Source organism: Zea mays, chromosome 1 (genome assembly GCF_902167145.1).
Source record: "Zea mays cultivar B73 chromosome 1, Zm-B73-REFERENCE-NAM-5.0, whole genome shotgun sequence".
Classification (NCBI taxonomy): Eukaryota; Viridiplantae; Streptophyta; class Magnoliopsida; order Poales; family Poaceae; genus Zea; species Zea mays.
In genome coordinates this window covers 12,162,140-12,175,982 of record NC_050096.1, presented here as the reverse complement: position 1 = coordinate 12,175,982, position 13,843 = coordinate 12,162,140, and the positions used below count along the sequence as shown (strand labels likewise).

The following is a 13,843-nucleotide window of genomic DNA, read 5'->3' as shown; positions in this document are numbered from 1 at the left end:
GAGAAGAGCATAGGGAACGATGGACCTGGTCTGCTCGCCAGCGGACGTCCCTCGGCAGTGAGGGGCTCGCCAGCGGAGGTCCCACAGCGGGGCGAGCGTCGGAGGAGCGTCGGAGGAGGGTCGCTGATGAAGACAGAGAGCCCCCGCATCCCCGAGAGCGCCATCTGCCCCTGTTCCGGCCGCCGCCGCCGCCTCTAGAGAAACCACCAGATCCGCATGCCGCCACGCGAGATCTGACGTCTGGATCGGGAGGAGCAAAATCCTACGGGGGGCGGAATGGATCGTCACCTCCACGCGTGGAGGCGACGCCGGGAGGAGGAAGCTTTTTTGATACGTCCGCGGCGGCCGTCCTTCTCCTCGAACGGCTCGGACCTTGGCTTGGCGGACTGGCCAGCCATCCTCCCCACCTACCACGCACAGCAAAGTCGGGTCAGATCTAGCGAATCGACACACCTGGTGACCGGAATTAGGTGGTGGATTTGAACATCCGGAATTAGTCAAAATTAGGTGGTCAGATCTAGCGAATCGGCACACCTAACGACCGGCACCTGGCCACCGAACATGAGCACGACGCCCATCTGGAGCAGGATGCGGAAGGTGTCATGGATGTTGTTGGCGTGGAACTCCTTGAAACTCTCGGCGCAGTCGCCGCCCTGGAGGACAAAGGCGTGGCCCATGGCGGCCTCGGCCATGCGCTCCTCGAGGTGGCGCGCCTCTCCGGCGAACACCACCGGCGGGAACGTCTCGATGGTCTTCAGCACCGCGTCCAGCTCCTCCGCGTTCGGGTACTCGGGGAGCTGCAACGCCTTCTTCGACCTCCAGCTGTCAACCGCCCACTTCCCGGGCGCCGCCGGCTTCTTCTCCGGCGTGGCCACCGCCGAGAAGGACGACTTGGCGCCTGCGGCCGCGAGGACCAGGGGCCCGTTGTTCTTGGACGGGTCGGCTGCGTGGATGGCGGAGATGGTACGCCTCTTCAGCGGGAGGAACGCGGTCGCACGGCGCGGCTGCGATGCCGCGCCACCGGACACGCCCGCGGCTGCTGCGGCGGAGTTGGTGGCCAGCGCCATTGCGATTTGCGAGCGAGGGGTGCTAGATGGGTAGGTAGAAAGGTAGCGGTAGATGGGGAGGAGTCGTGCTGTGCAAGGCATTTCCTTTGAGGAAATGGAGGTGGCGAGGGCGGGGATTGCGGGAGGATGGCGTTGATGGCGGCCTCGGCAACGGGCGGTGCTGTGATATCGCGTACTGGTCCGATCGCGAGCGTTGATGGCGGAGGTCCTCGGCAGAACCGTGCACCAAAAGATTTTGTGAACGTCTACATTAGCTTCTTATGTAGTAGTAGAGATTTGATTTATAAAAATATTAACAATACACACTCTGAGGATTCCATTACTCGACGCTATACATGTCCAAATAGTGGGTCGGACCGATCCGGCCTAGGCGTGGCTAGATCCGACACATATTAGAGTCGTGTCGGTATGGCCTAGATTAGTAAGCGGGCCGTGTCGTGCCGGCCCACAGGCCCCGAGCAAGGTCCAGACATGGCACACTAAAGTATTAATTGTGTCGGGTCGGTCCACGGTCCGATGAGTCTAACGAACCTATAATAGTATATGGCGTTTAAATGATAAAATTATGTTAAATATGCATATATAAAGGTTTAAACCATAATTATTAGCTCTAAACACTTATTTACACCTATCTAACCAACAAAACAAACATGTTTCTTGTATTTTATACTCTATATCTAAGTATGATGTATGCATTTGCATGAGAAATATAAAACAAATAAAATACGGGTCGTGCCATGCTTAACGCGCCATGCCGCGCCTTAGGCTCAGGCACAGCCCTCTGATCGGGCCGGGCCGACACAGGCACGTGATACGACCACACCATTAAGCAACACGTTACAACCCCCAAGTTATACTACATCAACTCAAGTACAACCAACATCATCACCAACCCGAGTCTTTGATGGACCAATTACACGTAGCCGAGCTAAGAAGCTACAGCAAGAGGTGCACGCGCTAGTCTTTGATGGACCAATTACACGTAGCCGAGCTAAGAAGCTACAGCAAGAGGTGCACGCGCTACTTTATGAATTTCAATTAAACACTAATGAGAACTTTATGCTACCTAAGTCATGTATGTTGATATTACTTAGGTTCACCAAAGAGAAAGGACGAAACATATCAAAGGCGAATCAGCAAGAAGAGCTACGTCCGAGTCAGTCCAGCGCTACAGAACCATCCAGAAGAAACAGTCATAACTTTTGATTCCCAAAAGCTATGAAGGCCCATAAGTACTTTTTGGAAAGCTCTTGAAGTCTAGTTTCCAATGCTTCTAAAGCCGACTTAACCACATCTACTAGAAAGGCAGCCGACCTACTTTAGTGCTGACTGGTCAGAAGGTCAACAGTCTGCTTGATGACCAAGTTTTCGTATTAAACTACATCATTCTATGAAGTTTCATTAAGCATGCTATATATGGTGAGAAAGCTTATCAAGTTAGCTTTCCAATGCAACCAGTCCCACGTCATTTGAAGATTCCTAGAAGAAGTTATTGTCAAAATACTGAAGGTTGCGCAGAAGTCAAACAGCCACACGGAAATCAGCTCTGCAGATCTTCCGAAGAGGCTCCTTCACATTAGCACGTGAAAATACTTTTGTTTCGTGTTTATACCTTGCTAAGGCTGGTTGTTACTAGTATAAATACCCCCTATGTCTATGATGTAAGGCAGCTTATGATAATCTAAAACAGAACTCTTTTGTTCAGCTGTGTGCTAACAAATATTGAGAGTGATCTCTACTCCTTTGCTCTTGTGAATTCCTTCGCGGGATTGCAGAAGCGGCGGCTTTATCCGCTCCCAATTGGTGCTCCTACTCCCTCCGAGGTCTCCTCGATTGATTGTAGGCTGTGTTGGTTGGTTCTTTGAGAGTGTGGTTGGGCGAATCCTCGATTCAGGCTGCCGGTTAAAGACGGTGGTTGGCTTCGAGTTTTATTTGTCAGGTTGCACTAGTTATCGCTGCTTGCAGCAAGTTATCTTGGCTTCTTTGAAGCTAGTTATCTGAAGATTGATCCTACGTCGTGAAGATCGGGCATCGTGACGCATCATCTGGTATCAGAGCCTCAGTTGCCACGGTAGGATTCTTTACCCTTAGCTACATATATTTTGTGTTCGTCCTATCCACCAAAAAAAACCATAAAATATTTTGTCATAGCCCTTTGTTTCAATCTGTTGTTCCAGTGAGTTTTGTTAAGTTTCAGTCCTTAGAGTCTTTGTTTAGTTGCTGGTCACTCTATCCTTTGTGTTTCCTTTGAGCCTCTTATATATATATCTAAAAATATCCACAAAAAAGAAAAATCTGAAAACTCTCATCATTACCTTCGCGTTAACTTTGATCCTATTTAAGTTATAGCTGTTGGTTGAGTTCTTTGTTAAGTATTATAAAGTGTGCAATATCGTATCAGATCTCTGTGTTTAGTTCGATAAAAAAAGAGTATCGAAAAAAGGAGAAGAAAGAAAAGTACCAAAAAAAGTGCTGAACAAGATTGTGAAAGAAACATAGAACAATCATTTTGTTTATGTGCACAAGTGCTGAAAATTTTTATCAAGTTGTTCAACCAGCTTGCTATTATCATTTGGTGCAAAATTTTGGTTGGATCTAATTGCAACACTTGCATTCCAATCATACTCCTTGTCTGCATCAAATCTGAAATTTCTTGCGCGTGTGTTTGATCTATTTGCATCCCTCGTATCTTGTGGTCAGCACTAGGCAGGGAACTTCTAGTTGGATGGTTATTTAACTTTACAACAACTAGGATTCAGATTGCATTCCTTGTTTATTATTCCCCACCAAGCTCCACATATAAGCCATCGTAATCGGTACTCTGATCTTGTATTCGCTTGACCATCACTTTCTTGTTACCACCACACATTTTCTTGCAACCCGCAGGGAACTCATAAGAGCTTTGGTTGGTAAGAGTGGTGAGGTTGTGAGATTCTATATAGCTTCATATTCCACCTATATTTGTTGCCTTGTTGCCACTACTTCGCAGGAAGATGGATCCCAACGTTGAGATTGAAGAATGTGTCACCCTGATACAATTCAATGAGCTCAAACAAAGCATAGAAGCCAAGCAAGATCTGTTGGCACAAGATCTTCAGACACTTATGTCTGAAATCAGAGGTCGTCGTCGACTCCCCGATGGTGTAAGAAACCATGATGAAGATGGGGAAGAAGATGAAGGAAATTATTCTAGAAGAGCAAGTGAACATGGGAGGAGAAATCAAGGTGCTGCATATGGTAGAGGAAGAGGCCAGAATCGAAGAAATAATGACAATGAAGAATCTGAATTCGGGGATGATCAGTCTCAACATCGCTATGGTCGTCGTCATCATAGAGGCGTCAACCAAGAAGAGAGATTTGGGAAACTTAAGTTTACCATGCCAAAATTTGATGGTAGATCTGATCCTGAAGATTATTTCACATGGGAATTGAAAGTGGAGAAAATCTTCCGCCTACATAATTATTCAGAGGAGAAGAAACTTGCAATGGCATCTCTTGAGTTTGAAGGATATGCTCTGATTTGGTGGGAGCAACTTCTTCGTGATCGTGAAGAAGATGGAGAGGACCCTATTGTTACTTGGCAAGAGATGAAGCGAGAAATGAGAATTCGTTTTGTGCCGAAGCATTATCGGCGTGATCTTTTTGATAAATTGCAGAATTTGAGGCAAGGAAGTTTCTTTGTTGAGGAGTATTATAAGGAGATGGAGAAGGCCATGATTAGAGCCAATGTGTATGAAGACGAAGAGCAAACCATTGCACGTTTCATGGCTGGGTTACACCGCAACATTCAGCGTATTGTTGAGTTTCAGCCGTACCAAAGTCTTATTGATTTGGTACATCAAGCCACCAAAGCTGAACGCCAGCTGCAACAAGATGCTAAGAGCAGCAAGCCCTTGTCATATGGTGCACGAACCATGACTGGAGGAAGCAAATCGATCTCAAGGTTTACTGCTGCATCCTCAGCAACAAAAGGTCCAACTGGAGGCTTGCGATCCAATATTCAAGGCAATTCTAGTGGAAAGAACGGTGCTACTCCAAACACGAGTTATAAACCAACCGCATCCACTTCAACATCAGTGGGTTCAACAGCCAAGAGTAGTGGTATTCAGTGCTTCAAGTGTGGAGGTCGTGGTCATGTCATAAAGGAGTGTCCAAATAATCGTGTGATCCTTGTGACTGATGATGGAGAATATACATCAGCTAGTGAAGAGGAAGCTAAAGCAGGAAATGAAGATGACATTGATAAATCTGAAGAACATACGGGATGTGAATTTGAGCATGGTACTACTCTTGTGGTTACACAAATCTTGAGTGTTCAAATGAAAGAAGCTGAAATTGGACAGCGACATAATCTTTTTCAAACACGAGCAAAAGTGCAAGACAAAGTAGTAAAGGTGATCATTGATGGAGGGAGCTGCCATAATATTGCAAGTCGTGAGATGGTTGAAAAGCTTGGTTTGAAGTTGCAGCGACACCCTCATCCATATCATGTCCAATGGCTGAATGAATCGGGAGATATCAAGATTGGTTATAAAGTGAAAGTTCCGTTCAAGATTGGAGAGTATGTTGACATAGTGGAGTGTGATGTTGCACCCATGTCTGTGTGTCACATGCTGCTAGGAAGACCTTGGCAATATGACCGATATTCTCAACATTGTGGAAGAACAAATCAATACACGCTAGATCTGAAAGGGAGAAAGTTTGTACTCAAGCCTATGACCCCTCAACAAATCATGGCTGAACACTTACAAAAGAAAACTAAAATTAGTACAACAAGTAGAGGAGGAGAAGAGCAAAAGAAATTGAGTGCCATCCACAATTGGGTGAGTGAGTGCTACAAGCCCCAAAGATAAAAAGAAGGAAGAGGGAGAACATCTAGTTATGCTAGCCACGAAATCTAAGCTGAGAGAAGTGAGGAACAACCCATATCAAGTGCTCTTTGTACTTGTGAACAAAGATGTTTTGATTTCTCCTAACGACATAACATCTCTTCCTAGTGTTGTGGCTGATCTTTTGCAGGACTATGAAGACGTATTTCCACAAGAAACACCGGCTAGACTACCTCCAATTCGAGGGATTGAGCATCAAATCGATCTTATTCCAGGGGCTGCACTTCCTAACCGTCCACCATATCGAACCAATCCCGAAGAAACTAAGGAAATACAAAGGCAAGTACAAGAACTTCTTGATAAAGGTTTTGTTCGTGAAAGCTTAAGCCCTTGTGCTGTTCCTGTGATTTTAGTACCCAAGAAAGATGGATCTTGGAGGATGTGTGTTGATTGTAGAGCTATAAATAATATTACCGTTCGCTATCGCCATCCTATTCCAGGACTAGATGATATGCTTGATGAATTAAGTGGTTCCACAATTTTTACTAAAATTGATTTGAGAAGTGGATACCATCAAATAAGAATGAAAACTGGAGATGAATGGAAGACTGCATTTAAAACAAAATTTGGGTTGTATGAATGGTTAGTGATGCCCTTTGGGTTAACTAATGCTCCTAGTACCTTTATGAGATTAATGAACCATGTCTTAAGAACTTTCATTGGAAAATTTGTTGTTGTCTACTTCGATGATATTCTAATTTACAGCAAGACTTTTGATGAACATGTGAAACACATTCGACAAGTTTTAGATGAGCTAAGAAAGGAGAAATTATTTGCTAATCTTGAGAAATGCAGTTTTTGCACAGACCATGTTGTGTTTCTTGGCTTTGTTGTTTCAGCAAAAGGAATAGAGGTGGATGAATCCAAGGTGAAAGTCATCAAGGATTGGCCAGCTCCAACGAATGTAAGTCAAGTAAGAAGTTTTCATGGTCTTGCTGGGTTTTATAGAAGATTTGTGCGAGATTTCAGTACTATCGCTTCTCCTTTAAATGAATTGACAAAGATAGGTGTTGAATTTAAATGGGGAAACTCACAAGAAGATGCTTTTCAAGAATTGAAGAAACGTTTGACTGAAGCACCTGTACTTATTCTTCCTGATTTCACTAAAACCTTTGAAGTAGAATGTGATGCTAGTGGGATTGGGATAGGAGGAGTTTTAATGCAACAAGGAAAACCTATAGCATATTTTAGTGAAAAATTGGGAGGTGCTCAATTAAATTATTCTGTGTATGATAAAGAATTGTATGCTTTGGTCCGAACGCTTGAAACATGGCAGCACTACTTATGGCCAAAAGAGTTTGTTATTCATTCCGATCATGAAGCTTTGAAGTATTTGAAAGGGCAAGACAAACTAAACCGTCGCTATGCCAAATGGGTTGAGTTTATCAAAACATTTCCATACATTGTGAAATATAAGAAAGGTAAGGACAATGTGGTCACTAATGCCTTGTCTCTAAGGAATGTGTTATTGAATCAACTAGAGGTAAAAGTTTTGGGTCTTGAAAATTTGAAAGAAATGTATAATGATGATCCTGAATTTTCAGAACCATACATTCATTGTAAAGATGGAAAAGGTTGGGAGAAATATCATATACATGATGGATTTTTGTTTAGAGCTAACAAACTTTGTGTACCAAATTCTTCGGTTAGATTGCTTTTATTGCAGGAGCCACGAGGGAATGGTCTATTTCGTGTTCTTGCCAAGATCAATGATAATGCATACAAGATAGATCTTCCACCGAGCTATGGCGTGAGCAACACATTCAATGTTGCTGACCTCTTACCATTTACAAGTGAAGACACTTCAGAGTCGAGGACGACTCCTTTTCAAGGGAAGGAGGATGATACGACCACACCATTAAGCAACACGTTACAACCCCCAAGTTATACTACATCAAATCAAGTACAACCAACATCATCACCAACCCGAGTCTTTGATGGACCAATTACACGTAGCCGAGCTAAGAAGCTACAGCAAGAGGTGCACGCGCTAGTCTTTGATGGACCAATTACACGTAGCCGAGCTAAGAAGCTACAGCAAGAGGTGCACACGCTACTTTATGAATTTCAATTAAACACTAATGAGAACTTTATGCTACCTAAGTTGTCGGTGTTTTGGGTCCGACCGCACACCCGGGGTTGCCCCTCAAGGTGTTTTTAGGAGTAGGACGGTGTCAACGACTGTAGCAAAATGGTTCGTGCCGGTCGCACGAGGGACAGTGGACAAGATTTGCAGGTTCGGGCCGCTTAGAAGTGCGTAACACCCTACGTCCTGGTGAGTATATGAGCGTGGTTACAAGAGGGTTCTCCGGATAGAGGACGCAGAGAGTTTATGTGGGTGGCTAAGTAGAACAGGGTCGATCGTTCTGAAGGGGTGCCCCCTAGGCCTTATATACTCGACCGTGGGGCAGTACACGTGAGTATGATAACAACAAGTAGCTAAAAGATAGTGAACCTCTTGAGTTTATCCCTACGTAACCCTTGCCGACTTATCCTCGCATGGCTCTGTTGCATGGGGGCTTCAGCGCGGGAAAGTCGGGTCTCTGTTGCGATTCATTCGTTCGACGTTGTGGGTCGTCTGGGTTTGCACTAATCAGTCTCACGTCTTCTTTTCTTTGTTGGTTGTCTTTCCCTAGGCCCACGAAAGAATGACCTTACGAATTATTGGGCCCTTGGGCCTTTCGTGAGGCCTTTTACTTCTTTAGTGGACCCAGTGGATATCTATCCCCCACAAGCCCCCGATCTTTGGGTTGATTTAGAGGTAATCAACTCAAAGATCCAAGGTCCAAAAAATGACTTCCTGCTGTCTTCTCTAGCTCTGATCACTCGTTCGACCAAAGTTTGGTTTTGTGCTTGTGCCTTAGAGGTTGGCATTTTGGATTGTAAGACTCTGGACTTCATTGGGTGCACCGGAGGTGCACCCAATGGGTGTAGCCCCCGACCTTTGAGTAGATTTTAGAAGATAATCTACTCGAAGGTCTTCTTCCCAAGGTTATCTCCATTCGCGCTCCTGCATCTCGGTTGAGGATCGGTCTTTTCAATCTTGCTCTACGCCTTAGAAGTCGGCGCTATATCGGCTTAGAATAATACTCCATGGGGTGCACCGGAGGTGCACCCAATGGGTGTAGCCCCCGACCTTCAAATGGATTTTTTAAGGATAATCCATTCGAAGGTCTTCCTTTCGCTTGTGGAAACTGGCATGAAGCTATTTTGCATTATGCTTTGGAGGTCAGCATTATGTCATCAATATTTTGCTGCAAAGGTCAGCGTATATTTTGTCTTTAGCAGCCGAGTTTGCAATCCATCCATATCTTGCTAGGTAGTGCAATTTATTTGCTTCTGCGATTGATTGGACGTTTGACGGACGTTCTCTGTCTAGTCTTCACGTCGCTTCTGTCGGCCATATCTTGTACTTTGCTGGCTATATTTGGCTTTTCTCTGATCCTTACTGATATCTCATTTTTGTCTTGAGGTATTCACTGCATGCCCTGCACGGATGTGACCGTTTTGAAAAATATACTGATAATTCCTGGGCGTCCCCCCCAATGGGTGTGGGCAAGGGACGGCTTGGTACGCTGAGTGTTTTAGCCGGTTGCCTCTGAGTAGTAATGCGATGGGACGGCTAGTGTAATCATATCCTTTGCGCTGTTGACTAGAGTCCCAATGGGTGTAGTGTTGCATGAAACGGCGTCCGCCGTCTGACGTGTCTTCAGATGGGTGGAAGTGCTTATTGAATGCCTTGCGACTGTTCAGTGACCGCGGTTAGAAGTGAGCGGTTGCCTTTCCCTTCTATAAATAACCCCTTTGCTTCTCTGGTTTCTTCACATCTCTTCGCTGCTCCTTACTGCCTTCTTTTCCTCCCCTCTGTCTGCTTCCACCATGGGCAAGAACAACAAGCGCAAGCGCGAGCCGACTCCTCCATCGGAGGATTTCGGTGACTCGGAATACTCGAAGGAGGAGTTCTCCTCCGAGTCCGAGGGGTCTCCGGCTCCCGTCTCTCCCCCGGCGTCGTCCGATGACTCGGACGACTCCCAGGGGATAGCCGCGGAGGTCTGGACGTACATCCGGGCCGTCGAGCGCTCCGGGCTCGAGGGCTCGGATGAGTCGGAGTACTCCTCGGATGAGGAGGACTCGGACGACGGCGACGAGGATGAGGACGACGACGACGACGACGACGACGACGACGGCAGCGGCAGTGGCAGGGGCGGCGGCGACGGCAGCAGGGGCAGCACCAAGGGCGACAGCAGCAAAGGCAGCACCAATGGCGGCAGCAGCAGGGGCAGGGCCAGTGGCTAGATGCCACTGGTCTTCTTAGATGTTAGTATAGTTTAGTATAGCTAGAATAATGTAGTAGTAATTAGTGTAGTTTAGTAGTAGTAATAATGTAGAGTAGTATAGTGTAGTTTAGTAGTAGTAGTAATGTAGAGTAGAAGTAGGGAAGTACCAACTCGTGAAGAGTTGGTTTGTAAACTCGTTAACTTCCCTTTAACGAAGAACTGTCGTTGATCCCCCCTTTTCGATGACTTGTCGTTGCTTTTCCTGAATGTTGAACTGATTCTTTTGATATAGTAGAAACAACACCGAGCGATGTGGAGGTTGACATCAGCGTTTTAGAAGTAACACCAAGCAATCGAACACAAGACCCGCGTTTTAGAGGCAATGCCGAATGATAGAAGGTCGGCATCGGCATTTTAGAAGTAATGCCGAGCGACAGAATACAGGGTCGACGTTTTAGAAACAACGCCGAGTGATTGAAGGTCGGCGTCGGCATTTTTAGAAGTAATGCCGAGCGATTGAACACGTGGTCGGCGTGTTAGAGGACACGCCGAGTGATTGAAGGTCGGCGTCGGCATTTTAGAAGTAATGCCGAGCGATTGAACACGTGGTCGGCGTGTTAGAGGACACGCCGAGTGATTGAAGGTCGACGTCGGCATTTTAGAAGTAATGCCGAGCGATTGAACACGTGGTCGGCGTTTTAGAGGCAACGCCGAGTGATTGAAGGTCGGCGTCGGCATTTTAGAAATAATGCCGAGCAATTGAACACGTGGTCGGCGTTTTAGAGGCAACGCCGAGTGATTGAAGGTCGGCGTCGGCATTTTAGAAATAATGCCGAGCGATTGAACACATGGTCGGCGTTTTAGAGGCAACGCCGAGTGATAGCCAGCTTTTCAAGTTACTTTGAGGAAAATAACCGAATGATGAGGTGGCACGTCGGCTTTCTTAGAAATAACTGTCGGATATCCACGTGGCATGCTGGGATTTCGGAGATGACCGCCGGGTGATGACTGGGCGCTTTTTTGAAAGGGTATCTGGCTCAAGAATATCCCTTAAGAGTCGCGCTTTTAGCCGCCTTTGCTTTCCGTGCCCTAGTTCTTGCATTTCCGCATCTGAATCTTCTCTGCCACTCGCCTCCTACTCTGTTTCGCCAGTGAGAAGCAAGATGGCGCCCAAGAGAAAAACTGCGAACTCGTCTGCTGCAGTGATCCCCGCAATCGACCCCAACAGCCAGTTACCCTTCGCAGGTAACCACATGTCTGTAATTTCTGAAGCTGAGCTTCTCCGCCTTGTCTCCATCGGGGTTCTTCCTCCGCGGGAACTCTGTTCTTGACGGATTTGCCACGGGACTACTGTCCCAACCGAAGATACCCACGAGTCAGTAGTTTACACTCCTTTCCTTCTTCGCGGCCTCGGCCTTCCCATATCTCCTTTTTCCGTGGCATCCTTGATTTTTATCACATCAACCTGACTCATTTGAACCCTAATTCCATTCTCCAAATCTCTATTTTCGTTCACCTTTGCGAAGCTTATCTCGGCGTGCTGCCGCATTTTGGCTTATGGAAATATCTGTATCACTGCCGTCCTGGGATGGCCGAGGGGCAACATCAGTTGGTCGGAGGTGCCAGTTTGGAGATGCGCCGTGGGCGGAGGACCGAGTATCTCGAGATACCCCTCAAGGACAGCATTAAAGGTTGACGTCTGGAGTGGTTTATAATTGATAATTATGGAAATTCTCTCCCTTCCCGTTCAGGAAGACAGCCAGACGTTCGTACTCCGAGTTGGACTGAGTCTCCCACGGATCAAGAAGTGGCCGAGGCAGGCGTGTTGCTTACTGAAGTCGGATTACTGAAAGAGAGAGGTCTGACTGCCGAAGCTGTGGTCACAGATTTTGTTTTCAAAAACATTCAGCCGCTGAAAGACAGGGCCTATCCGGCATATCTTTACCGAGGGCTGGCCGACTCAACCCGAGTTACCAATAGGAGAATTCCTTCTGTTGATTTGGTAAGCCGACTCGAAATGATCCTCAGGGGTAAAGTTTCAAACGTTGGTGCTCCAGTGGCATACTCGGCTTGGAACCTACCTTCTCCCAAAGCTTTCACCCTTTTTGTGTCCAATCCGCCCGTGACTGATAGCAATTTGGGTCTTAGAGTGCGACCCTCTGCTGAAGAGGTCCGTTCCTTAGTTGCTTCGCTCGGGGAGATACCTGATGATGAACGGCAGATTTATTTTGAAGTGCCCCTGAACCCTAGTGATGCAGACATAAATGATATGCTCGATCTGCTAGCTGAGGATTCATCTGATGCTGCTCCTGATGGTACATTGGCAGTGGTGCCCCTTCCAGAGGTTGATGCGACCTTGGATGTCCCGAAACCTGTCAGTACTCGCCCGAGGCGCCCTAGCCGAACCAGTCAGCCCGAGCCTTCTGCTGATGAGCAGAAGAAGAAGAGAAGACGCCTCCGGCGAGTATCCAGCTTTGACGAGGATGCCAGTACCTTAGCTCCTGCTGCCGAAGAAATGACTGCAACTGGCCTTGCTGACATTGATCCCAATGGGTGTGCTCCGCCTGCTGCTGACCCCAATGAGGATGCTGTTTGTGCTGTTACTGTGGAAGATGAGGAGGAAGAAAATGAAACTCCATTAACTCGGAAAAACAGTCGGCAGTTCGTCGCTAGCGGTGGAAGTAGTGGAGTTCCTTCTCCTGCCTTGTCTGCCCTTATTGGTCTGCAAGAACTGTCCATGGCCAATTTTGATCAAGCTCTAGAGGATATGGTCCCTGAGAACTTGTTGTTGGAACCTGTAGATGCTGATGCAACAGAAACTTGTGCAGCCGTGCCAGATGCTGGGTTGAGGTCATCCCGTGCCTCGTCGACCTTAGAGCATGATCTCGAGGGTCGGGATGCTGACCTGGATCGTCCTGATCCCATGGAAGTAGCTGAAGGCCCGTCAACCTTAGAGGTGGTCACGGCAGAGAGCTTGGATCCCTTGAATAGTGCTGACACGTGCCCAGCCCCCGAGGATGTCGCCGGGGAGGACTCAGCTCGGGTGAGGAGTGTAGGCCACTACCCAGCCCCCGAGGGTGTTGCCAGGGATGACCCGGCTCGAGTGGGCAGTGCCAACCTTGACCCAGCCCCCGAGGGTGTCCGAGCGAGGTCTCCTTCCTGCACTTCCATGGATGTTCATGTGGGTTCACCTCCACACTCTGGCGGCATGGTGGTGGCTCAAACTCCGGATCAGGGGGTCGCTTTAGAGGGCAGCATCCCCACTGGTCTGGCGTTAGGCTCTGCTGAATGTACTGAGCTCGTTCCTGCTGGTCTGCTGCAAGCTGCTTCGGGTGGTGGTCTGGCACCTGGTCATCAGCTGATTTCTCCTGACTTGGGGATCCCTTCGCTTTTTCCAACCTCCAGGTGCTGTGCTGTGCTTTAGTTTGATTTTTATGTTGCATGAATTGTTGCCATTATGTTCATCCGCTCTTCTTATCAGGCTTTGGTGGATGGAGTGGTCGGCCAGCTGAAGTCGCAGGGTGCTTCCATCCCGGAGGTGGCTTCATCTCTTGAGCGTTGGAATCCGGTGTTGCTTCGGGGTCGTGTATCTGAGTTGGAGGCAACTAAT

The 13,843-nt window shown here is 47.3% G+C and overlaps 1 protein-coding gene across 1 annotated transcript; it reads right to left on the bottom strand.

Moving 5' to 3' along the window:
• Positions 1 to 471: 471 nt before the first annotated feature.
• On the bottom strand, positions 472 to 1,170 carry LOC103631739 (phospho-2-dehydro-3-deoxyheptonate aldolase 2, chloroplastic). The gene has a single exon (XM_008652960.3). The coding sequence runs from the start codon at positions 1,146 to 1,148 to the stop codon at positions 504 to 506; it is 645 nt and encodes a 214-aa protein (XP_008651182.1). The 5' UTR covers positions 1,149 to 1,170; the 3' UTR covers positions 472 to 503.
• Positions 1,171 to 13,843: the final 12,673 nt, after the last annotated feature.

What these genes read in the sequence shown, in the direction of transcription:
- LOC103631739 (XM_008652960.3), bottom strand. Translation starts at nt 1,148, where the DNA reads ATGCCTTGCACAGCACGACTCCTCCCCATCTACCGCTACCTTTCTACC.